This window comes from Arachis ipaensis, chromosome B6 (assembly GCF_059453495.1).
Source record: "Arachis ipaensis isolate K30076 ecotype BB chromosome B6, ASM5945349v1, whole genome shotgun sequence".
NCBI lineage: Eukaryota > Viridiplantae > Streptophyta > Magnoliopsida > Fabales > Fabaceae > Arachis > Arachis ipaensis.
In genome coordinates, this window is record NC_142441.1 from 115,217,336 (window position 1) to 115,232,903 (window position 15,568).

The following is a 15,568-nucleotide window of genomic DNA, read 5'->3' on the forward strand; positions in this document are numbered from 1 at the left end:
CAATTGCTCCTTATGACGAAGCAATTAGCAGAATTTAAAGAGATGCTCCAAAACACTAAAAATGCTAACAAGAATATGGAAGCACAATTGAATCAGACAAGACAGCAGCTATCTAAACAGATAACAGAAGAATGCCAAGCTGTTCAACTAAGGAGCGGGAAGACATTGAATAATTCAGCTCAAAGTAGCAGAAAGCCAAGAAAGGAACAACTGACAGAGGATGACCAAACCACTGTCCAAAACCCCTCTGAGGACAGCAAGAGCCCATAGAGGAATAATTTTGGCGTTCAAACGCCAGAAAAGGGTGAAAGATTGGCGTCAAACGCTCAGTGGATGCCCACTTCTGGCGTTCAAATGCCAGAAAAGGGAGAAAAGTTGTCGTTAAACGCCCATTCCTTGCCCAGTTCTGGCGTTCAAATGCCAGAAAAGGGTGGGAAGCTGGCGTTAAATGGCCATCCAGCACCCAATCCTGGCATTCAAACGCCAATGAGGGATCAGATACCTGCAAGTGCTGATAATAACCCCTCTAAGAAGGCTTCTCCAACCACCACTGTAGGGAATAAACCTGCAGCAACTAAGGTTGAAGAATATAAAGCCAAGATGCCTTATCCTCAGAAACTCCACCAAGCAGAACAGGATAAACAATTTGTCCGCTTTGCAGACTATCTCAGGACTCTTGAAATAAAGATCTCGTTTGCAGAGGCACTTGAGCAAATACCCTCTTATGCTAAGTTTATGAAAGAGATATTAAGTCATAAGAAGGATTGGAGAGAAACTGAAAAAGTTTTTCTCACTGAAGAATGTAGTGCAGTCATTCTGAAAAGCTTACCAGAGAAGCTTAAAGATCCAGGAAGCTTTATGATACCATGCACATTAGAGGGTGCTTGTGCCAAGACAGCTCTGTGACCTTGGAGCAAGTATCAACCTAATACATGCATCCACTATCAGAAAGCTTAGCTTGACTGAAGAAGTCAACCAACCCGGATATGTCTTCAACTTGCTGATGGCTCCATTAAATATCCATCAGGCATAATTGAGGACAAGATTGTCAAGGTTGGGCCATTTTCCTTTCCCACTGACTTTGTAGTGCTGAAAATGGAGGAACACAAGAATGCAACTCTCATTCTAGGAAGACCTTTCCTAGCAACTGGACGAACTCTTATTGATGTACAAAAAGGGAAAGTGACCCTGAGAGTTAATGAGGATGAGTTCAAGTTAAATGCTGTCAAAGCTATACATCATCCAGACACATCAAATGACTGCATGAGTGCTGATATTATTGACTCTTTGGTAGAAGAGATCAATATGACTGAGAGTCTCGAATCAGAGCTAGAGGACATCTTTAAGGATGTTCAGCCTGATCTGGAGGAACCAGAGAGAACGGAAGAACCTCTGAAAACTCCTTAGGAAGAGGATAAGCCTCCTAAACCCGAGCTCAAACTACTACCATCATCCCTGAAATATGCATTTCTGCGAGAAGGTGACACTTTTCCGGTGATCATAAGCTCTGCTTTAAATCCACAGGAAGAGAAAGCACTAATTCAGGTGCTGAGGACACACAAGACAGCTCTTGGGTGGTCCATAAGTGATCTTAAGGGCATTAGCCCAGCAATATGCATGCACAAGATCCTATTGGAGGATGATGCTAAGCCAGTGGTTCAACCACAGAGGTGGCTAAATCCATCCATGAATGAGGTGGTACAGAAAGAGGTCACTAAGTTACTAGAGGCTGGGATTATTTATCCTATTTTTGATAGCCCCTGGGTGAGCCATGTCCACGTTGTCCCCAAGAAGGGAGGTATGACAGTGGTTCATAATGAAAAGAATGAACTGGTTCCTAAAAGAACAGTTACAGGGTGGCGTATGTGTATTGACTACAGAAGGCTCAATACAGCCACCAGAAAGGATCATTTTCCTTTACCATTCATAGACTAGATGCTAGAGAGACTAGCAGGTCATGAATACTACTGCTTTTTGGATGGCTATTCAGGTTACAATCAAATTACAGTAGATCCTCAAGACCAAGAGAAAACAGCATTCACATGTCTATCTGTAGTATTTGCCTATAGGAGGATGCCATTTGTTCTGTGTAATGCACCTACAACCTTTCAGAGGTGCATGCTATCTATTTTCTCTGACATGGTAGAAAATTTTCTGGAAGTCTTCATGGATGACTTCTCAGTATTTGGAGACTCATTCGGCTCCTGTCTTGACCATCTAGCACTTGTTCTGAAAAGGTGCCAAGAGACTAACCTAGTTTTAAACTGGGAAAAATATCACTTTATGGTGACTGAAGGAATTATCCTTGGGCACAAAATTTCGAACAAGGGAATAGAGGTGGATCAAGCTAAGGTAGAGATAATTGAAAAACTACTACCACCTGCCAATGTTAAGGCAATCAGAAGCTTTTTGTGGCATGCAGGATTCTACAGGAGGTTTATAAAGGATTTTTCAAAAATCGCAAAATCTCTGAGTAATCTGCTAGCTACTGACACACCATTTGTCTTTGACACAGGGTGTTTGTAGGCCTTTGAGACTCTGAAGGCTAAGTTGGTCACGGCACCTGTCATTTCTGCACCAGACTGGATATTACCATTCGAATTAATGTGTGATGCCAGTGACCATGCTATTGGTGCAGTATTGGGACAGAGGCATGACAAGCTTCTGCACGCCATTTACTATGCTAGCCGTGTTTTAAATGATGCGCAAAAAAATTACACAACCACAGAAAAAGAGTTGCTTGCAGTGGTTTATGCCATTGATAAGTTTAGATCCTATTTAGTAGGTTCAAAAGTGATTGTGTATACTGACCATGCTGCTCTTAAATACCTACTCACAAAGTAGGATTCAAAACCCAGGCTCATAAGATGGGTGTTGCTTCTGCAAGAGTTTGATATAGAAATCAGAGACAGAAAAGGGACAGAGAACCAGGTAGCTGATCACCTGTCCCGGATAGAACCAGTAGTAGGGGCGTCCCTCCCTCCTACTGAGATATCTGAGACCTTTTCGGATGAGCAACTCTTTGCCATTCAGGAAGCACCATGGTTTACAGACATTGCAAATTATAAAGCTGTGAGGTTCATACCCAAGGAGTACATCAGGCAGCAAACAAAAAAATTAATTTCTGATGCAAAGTACTACTTATGGGATGAACCATATCTCTTTAAGAGATGTGCAGACGGAATGATCCGCAGATGCGTGCCCAGAGAAGAGGCACAGAAGATCCTATGGCATTGCCATGGATCACAATATGGAGGACATTTCAGAGGTGAGCGAACAGCCACTAAGGTCCTCCAATGTGGGTTCTACTGGCCTACTCTCCATAGAGATGCCCGAGAGTTTGTGCGTAACTGTGACAGTTGCCAGAGAGCTAGTAACTTACCTCATGGTTATGCCATGCCTCAATAAGAGATCTTAGAGATTGAGTTATTTGATGTATGGGGTATTGACTTCATGGGTTCTTTTCCACCATCATACTCAAACACTTACATTCTAGTGGCAGTAGACTACGTATCTAAATAGGTAGAAGCAATTGCCACACCCACTAATGATATTAAGAGAGTACTGAAGTTCCTCCAAAAACATATCTTCAGCAGGTTTGGTGTTCCCAAAGTACTAATCAGTGCGGGGACACTCATTTCTGCAATAAACAGCTTTACTCTACTATGGTCCGATATGGAATTAGCCACAAAGTAGCAACTCTATATCATCCACAGATAAATGGGCAGGCTGAAGTCTCTAATAGAGAACTAAAAAGAATCCTGGAATGGACTGTAATTGCTCGTAGAAAGGATTGGGCAAAAAGCTTGGATGATGCTCTGTAGGCATACAGAATAGCATTCAAGACTCCTATAGGAACCTCTCCATACCAGCTTGTGTATGGCAAGGCCTGTCATCTGCCCGTGGAACTGGAACATAAAGCCTACTGGGCAACCAGATTCCTAAACTTGGATGCCAAGTTAGCTGGAGAGAAAAGATTGCTCCAGCTGAATGAGCTAGAGGAATTCAGACTCAATGCTTTTGAAAATGCAAAAATTTATAAGGAGAAAGCAAAAAGGTGGCATGACAAGAAACTGTCATCTAGAGTCTTTGAACCAGGACAGAAGGTTCTACTGTTTAACTCTAGACTCAGACTATTCTCCGGGAAATTGAAATCCCGGTGGAGGGAACCATATGTGATTACAAGTGTGTCACCATATGGATATGTTGAGCTTCAGGATATTGACTTTGACAAAAAGTTTATTATCAATGGACAGAGAATCAAACATTATCTTGAAATTAATTTTGAGCAAGAATGCTCAAAACTGAGACTAGAATAAAGCTCAGTCAAGGTCCAGCTAAAGACAATAAAGAAGCGGTTGCTGGGAGGCAACCCAGCCATTAGCAAGTTATTTGTTATTCAAATAATATTTAGGAGTTTGATATAAATTGCCTTCAAGGTTAATCATCAAATTGTAAGAATTCACAGAGTAATAGAAGGATTCAGTGCAAAAAGCAGAGAAAAGGAGCTCACTGGCAAGAAAATGCCAGTAAGGGGTATTTTGGGCATTAAACGCCAGAATGGATACCATTCTGGGCGTTTAACGCCAGTAAATATACCATTTTGGGCGTTTAACGCCATACTTGCAGCATCCTGGGCGTTCAGAAAAACGCCCAGTGACAAAGGGTTTCTGGCGTTTAACGTCCACAATGGCCAATATATGGGCATTAAACGCTAGAAAGGTAGGGGAGAAGATTTTGTTTTCCACTTCAAAATTTTTCAAACTTTCATGTTTTGATTCATAATTTTCTGCATAAACATGTTACAAATTTTCATCATTCACCTTCAATTTTCAAAAACTCAATTATCTTCTCAATTTCTTTCCAAATCTTTTCCAACTCATCATATCATCTTTTAATTCTTAGATGCATCAACAAATTTTCAGATTTAACTCCTTTATATCTTTTTCATTTAAAAATCTCATCTTTTTCATATCATGATTCTATTTTTTTCTTTCACCAATCATATCTTTATATCATATCTTTTTCAAATTTTCGAAATCCCTCCCCTCCACTTATAAATACACATTCGGCCATCCCCATCTCTCCACCATTCGAATTTGCCTCTCCTCCTATCTCTCTCCTTTCCTTTCTTTTGCTTGAGGGCAAGCAAACCTCTAAGTTTGGTGTGTTTTTCCGTGATCACCGAGCTAAGACTCATTAAGATCATGGCTCCTAAGGGAAAACAAACCAACTCAATAGGCAAGAAAGAGAATACTCCAAAGAATCTTTGGAATCAAGAGAGGTTCTTAACCAAAGAACATGCAGACAATTACCACAAAATAATGGGTCTGAGGTCAGTGATCCCGGAAGTTAAATTCGATCTGAAAAAAGACGAATATCTGGAGATCCAAGAGTAAATTCGAAACAGAGGATGGGAAATTCTAGCTAATCTTGAGACAAAGGTTGGAAGAAATATGGTTCAAGAATTCTACTCAAATCTGTGGCTGACAGATAAGCAGAGAATAACTGGAACCGCCTTTCATACCTTCCGAACTATGGTCAGAGGGAGGATTATTTACTTCCACCTGGACAAAATAAGAGAGGTCTTCAAACTGCCTCAACTACAAGATGATCCAGAATCCTTTAATAGGAGAATGGTGAGAGTAGATAAGGGGTTGGACCAAGTTCTATAGGACATATGCCTCCCTGGAACTAAGTGGATAACCAACTCAAAAGGTGTCCCAAATCAACTCTAGAGAGGATATCTCAAACCAGTCGCAAGAGGCTGGTTGGACTTCATTGGGCATTCTATACTGCCCACTAGCAACCGCTCTGAGGTCACTGTCAAAAGAGCAGTGATGATTCATTGTATTATGCTGGGAAACGAAGTGGAGATTCATCATCTGATTTCTTGTGAGATTTACACAATTGCAAACAAGAACTCCACTGAAGCCAAACTGGCTTACCCAAGCTTAATTTCTCTGCTATGTAAAGATGCTGGGGTAAGGATGGGAGTAGATGAATTCATCCCAATCGAACACCCAATCACCAAGAAGTCAATGGAAGGACAACAAGTGCAGATAACTCCATCAAAAGGATGGCGCAGGAGTTCCTACCAGAAATCCCTGAAATTGACTACTGGACCCGCCTAGAAGCATCTGTCACCAAGCTGCAAGACGCTATGGATCAACTTAAGGAAGAACAGCAGAATCAAAATTGCATGCTCTGCAAGCTGCTTAAGGAACAGGAGAGGCAAGGGCGTGAGCTACATGAGCTGAAGCGCCAGAAGCTCTCCCTTGAGGGACCAGACACCCTACAGATTGAAGGAGCATCCACTTCTCAAAATCAAGGTTGTTGAGTCCTAACTCTATGATAACCTTTATTATTAGGAATCTATTTTAAGTGTCATTTATATTTCTGTTTTTTTAATTTTCTATCTTCTATTATTATTGGTCTGCTCTTATATTTATTTTTGAGTCTTATTTTTATTTCATGATTAATAAAATTTAAAGTTTATGTCTTAAAGCTATGAATGTCCTATGAATCCATCACCTTTCTTAAATGAAAAATGTTTTTAATCACAAAAGAACAAGAAGTACATGAATTTTAGATTATATCTTGAAATTAGTCTAATTATTTTGATGTGGTGGCAATATTTCTTGTCTTCTGAATGAATGCTTGAACAGTGCATATTTTTGAATTTGTTGTTTATGAATGTTAAAATTGTTGGCTCTTGAAAGAATAATGGAAGAGGAGAAATGTTATTGATGATCTGAAAAATCATAAAAATGATTCTTGAAGCAAGAAAAAGCAGTGAATAGAGAAAGCTTGAAAAAAAAAGGGAGTGGTGAAAATTAAAAGAAAAAGAAAGAAAAAGAAAAAAGCAAGCAGAAAAAGCCAATAACCCTTTAAACCAAAAGGCAAGGGTAAAAAGGATCCAAGGCTTTGAGCATTAATGGATAGGAGGGCCAAAGGGAATAAAATCCTGGCCTGAGCGGCTAAATCAAGCTGTCCCTAACTATGTGCTTGTGGCACGAAGGGAATAAAAGCTTGAGACTGAGTGGTTAAAGTCGTGATCCAAAGCAAAAAGAATGTGCTTAAGAACTCTGGACACCTCTAATTGGGGACTTTTAGCTAAGTCACAATCTGAAAAGGTTCACCCAGTTATGTGTCTGTGGCATTTATGTATCCGGTTGTAATACTAGAAAACAAAGTGCTTAGGGCCACGGCCAAGACTCATAAAGTAACTGTGTTCAAGAATCAATATACTATACTAGGAGAATCAATAACACTATCTGAATTCTGAGTTCCTATAGATGCCAATCATTCTGAACTTCAAAGGAAAAAGTGAGATGCCAAAACTATTCAGAAGCAAAAAGCTACTAGCCCCGCTCATCTAATTTGACATAAGCTTCATTGATATTATGGGATTTATAGTATATTCTATTCTTTTTATCTTATTTTATTTTCAGTTGCTTGGGAACAAGCAACAATTTAAGTTTGGTGTTGTGATGAGCGGATAATTTATACGCTTTTTGGCATTATTTTTAGTATATTTTAGTTAGTTTTTATTATGTTTTTATTATTTTTTATTCAAAAATCACATTTCTGGACTTTACTATAAGTTTGTGTGTTTTTCTGTAATTTTAAATATTTTCTGACTGAAATTGAGGGACCTGAGCAAAAATCTGATTCAGAGGCTAAAGAAGGACTGCAGATGCTGTTGGATTCTGACCCTCCTGCACTCGAAATGGATTTTCTCAAGATATAGAAGCCCAATTGGTTCGCTCTCAATTGCGTTGGAAAGTAGACATCCTGGGCTTTCCAGCAATATATAATAGTCTATACTTTTCCCGAGTTTTGATGATGCAAACTGGCATTTGAACGCCAACTTTCTACCATATTCTGGTGTTAAACACCAGAACTGGCATAAAAGCTGGAGTTAAACGCCCAAACTGGCACAAAAGCTGGCGTTTAACTCCAAGAAAAGTATCTACATGTGAAAGCTTCAATGCTCAGCCCAAGCACACACCAAGTGGGTCCCAGAAGTGGATTTCTACACTAACTATTCTAGCTTACCCATTTTCTGTAACCCTAGGTCACTAGTTCATTATATAAACCACTTTTAGAGATTTATTTTGTACCTCATGACAATTTACATTCGAACTTGTATCTTCTACGGCATGAGTCTCTAAACCCTATGGTTGGGGATGAGGAGCTCTACTATGTTTTGATGAATTAATGCAATTACTACTGTTTTCCATTCAATCACGCTTGTTTCTCTTCTAAGATATTCACTTGCACTTCAACTTGATGAATGTGATGATCCGTGACACTCATCACCATTTTCTCAACCTATGAACGCGTGCCTGACAATCACCTCCGTTCTACCTTAGACTGAGTGCATATCTCTTAGCCTCCTGATTCAGATCAGAGTCTTCGTGGTATAGGCTAGAATTATTGGCAGCCATTCTTGAGATCCGGAAAGTCTAAACCTTGTCTGTGGTATTCCGAGTAGGATCTGGGAAGGGATGACTATGACGAGCTTCAAACTCGCGAGTGCTGGGCGTAGTGACAGACGCAAAAGGATCAATGGATCCTATTCCAACATGAGTGAGAACCAACAGATGATTAGCCGTGCGATAACAGCGCATTTGGACCATTTTCACTGAGAGGATGGATGGTAGCCATTGACAACGGTGATCCACCAACATACAGCTTGCCATGGAAGGAGCCTTGCGTGCGTGAAGAAGAAGACAGTAGGAAAGCAAAGATTCAGAAGACAAAGTATCTCCAAAACCTCAACTTGTTCTCCATTACTGAATCACAAGTACCCTTTATTTCATGTTGGTTATTTTTCATAAATACAATCACTCTCATCATTAATCTCCTGACTAAGATTTACAAAATAGCCATAGCTTGCTTCAGGCCGACAATCTCCGTGGGATCGACCCTTACTCACGTAAGGTATTACTTGAACGACCCAATGCACTTGCTGGTTAGTTATGCGGAATTGTGAAAAATGTGAATCATAATTTCGTGCATCAATTCTCAACCATGTGGTCATAAGAGTATTTACGAGAATGATCCTAGCCTTTTGCATTTGCCTAGTTTCAAAAAGAACAACAACAGTACAGAGAATAATGATGATGATGATGATGATGATGATGATGATAATGATGATGATGATGATGATGGTGGTGGTGGTGGTGGTATGAGTTGTTCAAGTTTAGATTTGTTTGAGTTTGATCACCTTATTGGATCATCAACTGCTGGAATTAGATTCAATGAAGAGCTTCCTTTTTATGAAACCACCAATTTAGAAACAAATAAGGCAACTGCTAATTCTTTGCGTTTCTAACTAATTATTTTATTCTTAGTATGTAGTAGTAGTCCCCTCCAAAAATTGTAATTAAAAATAATCTATTTTTCATTCATTAATTAATCTACACTAATTTTCAGCTTTTATTATTCTTATGCTAATGAATTTATTTCTGTGAATCTTTATTATCTAACTATATTCGTGCGTGTGTGGAGATCTAGAAGCAACGGAGTAGGAGAAGCTCATGATCACACTCAACTCGTACAAATTGTCAAATAAAACAAAGACAAACTGAAATGAGATAAAGGAAACACAGACCCCATAAATTTGTTTATTTTTTTTCCTACCCGACGAGAATTGAAAAGCAGATGGAACGAAGCCCTTGTATAGTGTAAAAATAGCATTTTTCTTAAACGAGAAAGTTTACTCAATAAGCTTCAGTGCATCAAGTATGAAAACATAAAATGTGCCTACAATTGTTTAGCACTCTACATCAAGCAGGAGTTCAATTAGAATTAAGTCTGAAATAAAGTCACAAAACACAAGTCTGAACATTAATTAGTCATTTTTTCCACTAGGAAATCGAATTGTAGGGAAGAGGGTAGGATAGTGAACTATGCACCCAACCTTGCTGGAAATGCAAGGGACGCTGCTCCGTTTTCCAGTGACAATCACAAATGCTACTGCCTTCTTATGTCTTTCGACAAGGATACCTATTAACAGCGGCCTCAATGGTCAACCTGAAGATAACAAAAGGGTGGATGAGAACCTCAATAAAACCAAAAAATAACCTTCTCCTGAATTTAAACAGGAGGGGGGGCACATAATGTCACTCAGAATCGTTTGGCCATACTTTTAGTAGTACCTTCATGTGCATGGGATCTAAACCTTGGCAAAATATTTAGCGTGTTATATCTTCATATCTTAGTGTGCGAGGGCTCATCCATCACAGTTGGAGGCGGTGGACTACAAAAGTAAGTACTACCAAAATGGATCCATTTGTTCGGCCTTATATTATCATAGCTACTCCCAAAAAGAGTTAAGTCGACGACTTAGGGTTCATTTCATAATCGGAGGATCCCTTTTGAAGGTCTTCCAATACTCTATCGCCAATTCTATCACAGCCATGCGGTTCTCATTGTGGTACTTAAGAACCATGTCAATGGCAAGCCTCATCCTGCAATAGTAGCTCATCTTCTGCATCACAATTACATTTATAGAGCATATTTCAAATGAATTTCAATACATTGTTCAGTGGTATGGTACCGGACAAAACAGTTTATGCAATAACGTCGCTTACCATAACGTCGTAAGAGCTCTACAAGTGGTACAATATCATCCACTGAGCCACATACATTCCACAATAATTGTTGTAACATTGCAATTTTAGGATTCATGTGTAAAACAAACTTGAAGAACTCGTGTATCGACTTAAATAAATTAATTACGTGATAGTGATGAATAACTGACATTGACTTATCTCATACCTTCGATGGTCTTATTCGACAACCTTTGGCTCATAAAGTTTATACTCACTTCTAAGTAACCTCTCATCAGTTGGGCTTTTATACCATGATTCGTCAACAAGAATTTCTTCCAAGAAAATGGCCTAAATACGTAAAAAATCATAAGTAGAGTCGTTACTACATTAAGAATACACGAAAAATTATAAACAATAAATAAGTCACAAAGAGAATGCAGAAGGAATACATTTTGTACCACTTCCTAATCTGCCTAATCCTTCTAACCCTAACTCAGGCAGCAGCTTTCAGGGAATCCAGATACACTAGCTCCTTTCTAACAATGTCCACGACCAGCAGGAACCAGTGGTTGTCGGACCAAATTGGGGCGAATATCTGTAAAATACTTTTTTCGTCAACAATGTATTTAGGTTACACCTGGTAGATGTCCCACGTACGGAAAGACAGAAACATAAAGAAATCGGCACAGAGACAAGAATACAAACACGAAAACGATTCATGAATACTCTAGTTCAGCCGTAACATAATAAAAAATTATTCAAGTTCAAATCCAACTCGTCGTCTTCTTCCAGTCACCTGATTCTCATTTTACTTCAAAAGAAAAAAAAAAACTCTACAACCAAATGCAATTTAGAATTCCATTTTCATAATACACTACAAATTCAAACAACAAAAGACGTATTTCACAATATATAATATACATGTAACTTGATATATGAAATTAACAAGGAGAGATCAAGGTGAGTGGCTGCCACGGTGAATAAGAGAGAAAGTAGAGGGTAATGTCATCATGAAGATTTTGACGTTTTCAAAAAAAAATAATGGTAAACTAGTTTAAATTTAGAATTTTGTTACACACAAACGCAAACATAACCAACTCAAACACCATGGGCGTGCGTAATACAGATATTTTTGAAGTTTCATACCTTGCACACGATGTTAGCCATCCCCATGAAGTCTTTGTGTATAGCCTCCATAGTCGTCCATGGTATTTGTCCGCGACCAATAGCAATTTGCTGCAGAATACAAACAGCTGGTGTTAATTTCCACCCGTGACCAGGGTGGAGCTTAGCTAGGACAATGGGGTCCATGCCCCCCGACAATTTTATAAAAGAAATAATTTTCAGTCAAATCATATATATGAAGTTTTTGGATTGGTGTTGATACATTTCACAATTCCTAACATTGCTATTGTCGTAGGTTTAATTCTAACTTAAACCGTATGGACCTTCTTTTATCATCAACTGGGGATATATTTTTGTTCTCTTTCGTTTAATGAAATCAAATGTTTATTTTTTATATTTATTTATATCTTGATTTCATATTATAATTATACGTTAATATTTTTCCAGTTTATAATTAGAAGGATAAGCTAATTTCATTAAATCATGATGATTTCAATAAATATAATACAATTAGGAAATAATAAATAAACTATAAAATACATAAATCAATTGGACATGATTTGTTAGATAAGCAATATATATTATTTAAATAAGTCTAGTTTTATAGTTTTCAATGTCATGTCAAAATATATATTTATCATTTTATGTTTTGTTATCTTTAATATTTAATGAAAAGTAATGTCGACAAACAACAACTATAATTCAAAATGCTATTTTGATAATTATAAAATTGTAATTTTTTTATAATTTATCACGGTCTTATAATTAGAATTTATGATGATTGAAAAATAAAAGAATTGACATTTAATTTAAATATAAATACTTTTACCTCTTATTAGTACGTAAATATATATTTGGTATCCACAAAATTTTTTTCAAGATCCGCCACTGTCGGTGACGACAACTTTCAACAGACACAATGACATCAGTTAAATTACCCTAGAACACAACACTGATAAATTGGTGTCGTACATTGTCCTACACAGGTATAGAGGGAGACAAAGTACAAAACTGACCGTGAGGATTGTTGACAAGAACCATTGAACTCTACTCAAGCTTCAAGTAAGCATTGAGGCAAGCAGTATCAAAACCTATTAGGCAGCACCATATTTTTAATGGATTGAACAACAAATTCATAGCAATGATACATGGTTATATGGAAATGGAGACTTACATCATCCACGATGGGCTTTCCGGGCTCAAGGGTCCTCAGTGCCCCACGTGTGACGGCACAGTGAGGGTTAGGAACAAGCAGCTTACTACAAATGACATCCATTAGTAGGTTGTGGCCAGCTAATATGGAAACACCATACAGATTTAATTCATATACAAGCAACTTAGCACTAGCAAGTGGTGGAACACCTTGAGGTTAAAATTCTCACATGAATCTCAACTTTCAATAGAATTAGAAATCCTCATACGAATACATGAACTGCTTGTCGGAAACACATGAATACGAAATTGAATTATAACCATAAGTAAAATTCTCACCTCACATTAATGCTTTCCATACAGACTCTAAAAGAAGCCAACACTATCCAATCATGAGACACTTTTGCGTTTCGATAAACTTCTTTAGGTTGCCAATCTAACCCTGGATACCATCCATTTTCCGAACCAACGATGAGAGCGTCTCCTACGCAATCTTGGCTGCAAATTCGCCATCCCTACGTGGGTTTAAAAAAGTCAACTTTAGCACAACCGATGAGTTTTAGTCAATTGAACTATAACAACATAGTAGCAGCATAACAAACTTTAAAAATGGGACTAAATCCTAAGACACGCAAATAAGAGTTTTCATGTAAGTGGAGCATCAATATAGATTATTGTAAGACTCAGTAGTACTTACGATTGCAGAGAATTGGCTGTTGGAGACCCGAGTGATGCCTTTATGCAGAGTCACAAGATAGAGTTGGACTGTCCCCAAAGTCCTTCGTTTGATCTGCCGAAGATATCTGAATCGGTCTGTGGTTTGGTGCCTCCATGCCTGCAACTTTAGCTCAACGGAGGTAGCAATAAAAGCTTGCATAAATAGTAGCATGTAAAATAACAGAATTCCTGCCCGTGAAGGATCCCCACAATGGAATTGCTTCATTGTCTTCGTTCGGGGACAACGGCAGTGGGAGGAAGAATTGATGGCGGTATCAGGTGGTTTAGGGTTAAAGGTCATAATGTCATTAGACATATGCAATTTCATCAGATTGTGATGTTCGTGTAGTGGGCTTTTTTATTTTTTTTATCAATCCAAGGCTACTTCATTTTTTACGTAATGTAACAGCGGTCTCAACCAATTCCATGCCATAGGTTACGAATGAATGTATATGTGATTTGGCAGTTGTTTTTGTTAAGCCCAAAGTTTATAATATTTTGAAATTGTGGATGGAAACAATATTGGTTGGCCCACCGTGTTAGGTAGGGACAATGAAAAATAAAATAAGAAGTACTCTAATTAGGAGACCCATTTTAAAACCATATCGATGTCACAAAATTTTCAATTTGCTAAGTACGTACAGAGTGCAAACTAATTCGTTAATTTTAAAAAAATTGTAATTCTACATTAAAGAACTTTCCCAGATAATAAAAACTCACGGAATGCGACTACTTGGATCACGTAAAAATAGACAAAATGCAGATATAAAAAGTTATCAAGTGGGAGTTTGGTGAATTTGAAAAAGGATTTACCTAAAGCTAAAATGTTAACTAAATAGATGTCCAAGAAGGAAAGAAAGTTTTAGTTGGAATTTTCCATGAAAATAGGATTCCATCTTTTCATCCTAATATTTCAGACAGCATATTAAAAATACAATGTAGGCAACATTTGAAAGAGTAATAGTTTCATGCAAGTGATCTTGAATAGGAATCAGAGACGGCTAGATTTCTGACATGCAACTTGGTTATCTTTGATGCTAACATTGGTACTTTTGGTACTTTTCAGGTGGTGTGGAGAGCATACTTTACTAGAAGTGGCCTAATAGAATTCTTCTAAACTGTGGAAATGCCAAAGTTAGATCAGATACTTTTTTCCTGGGGTGATACCGGTGTCACATTGGTGTTTGAATTTCTTTCATGGCCACCACTACGAAAAGGTGCAGAAGGTAAACCAGTTTGATGTGTTTATGGTATGCTAAAAAATGAAAAATTAGAAATCTCCAGTGTGCTTCCTATACATCGACCATTCGGGCATTGCTTTAATTTTGTGGGCGAGAAGTCCGTTTTTTTCCCCTCTTGAAAGTGTCATCGTGACACACGACATGACCATACTACACAACCAACCACAAGGAAGTCTAGAGACTCCATCTCCGATGTGAATTTTTTCAACTTGGATACGGCACTGTGGTCATCCATGAGTGCAATCATTTTTTAAACCTATTTGAATCCTCTTTGCCCTTAATAATTAATATATGCTTCAAGTATTACTTTAAGATAATATAATTCATATCAAGATACACAATTATATTTCAGATGAGATTATTTTAAAACTGAAATAGGCAAAAATTATTAAATACATACAAGGACGGAGCTTAATTAAAACAAGGGGGCCATAGCCCCCCAACTTGTTAAAAAAATTAGTAGTACTTCTTCAAAAAATAAAAAATAATTTAGTTGGTTCAAATATTTTACTATGACTTAAAATACTAAAGTTCAATCTTCATCTCTTGCTTTTATTGCACAATAGTTTTTAGTTTTAAACATTCAAACCTTGTCGGATTTGGACTGAATTGAGTGTATTCGCATTTCGCAGCTCTCTATTCAATAAGCAACACTCCCTCTACCTTTGAGTTCAAATATAAAATATTAGGTATTTTTTATTTATGTAATTTAATATTATTTTATATTTTACTGTTTATTTAATTTAATTTTTTATATGATAAAAAATA

The 15,568-nt window shown here is 37.7% G+C and overlaps 1 protein-coding gene across 1 annotated transcript; it reads right to left on the reverse strand.

The window, feature by feature from the left end:
- Positions 1-12,748: 12,748 nt before the first annotated feature.
- LOC110263429 (uncharacterized) lies at positions 12,749-13,887 on the reverse strand. The gene is made up of 4 exons (XM_021104666.2): positions 13,540-13,887; positions 13,182-13,357; positions 12,865-12,949; positions 12,749-12,781 (listed from the first exon to the last, which is right to left on the reverse strand). Exons 1-4 carry the CDS (start codon positions 13,885-13,887, stop codon positions 12,749-12,751), a joined length of 642 nt encoding a protein of 213 aa, XP_020960325.1.
- Positions 13,888-15,568: the final 1,681 nt, after the last annotated feature.

Coding starts and splice junctions, on each gene's coding strand:
- LOC110263429 (XM_021104666.2), bottom strand. CDS start 13,887: ATGAAATTGCATATGTCTAATGACATTATGACCTTTAACCCTAAACCA. Junction 13,358..13,539: donor ACAGCCAATTCTCTGCAATC/GTAAGTACTACT, acceptor AAACCCACGTAG/GGATGGCGAATTTGCAGCCA. Junction 12,782..12,864: donor GAAAGCCCATCGTGGATGAT/GTAAGTCTCCAT, acceptor GCTGCCTAATAG/GTTTTGATACTGCTTGCCTC.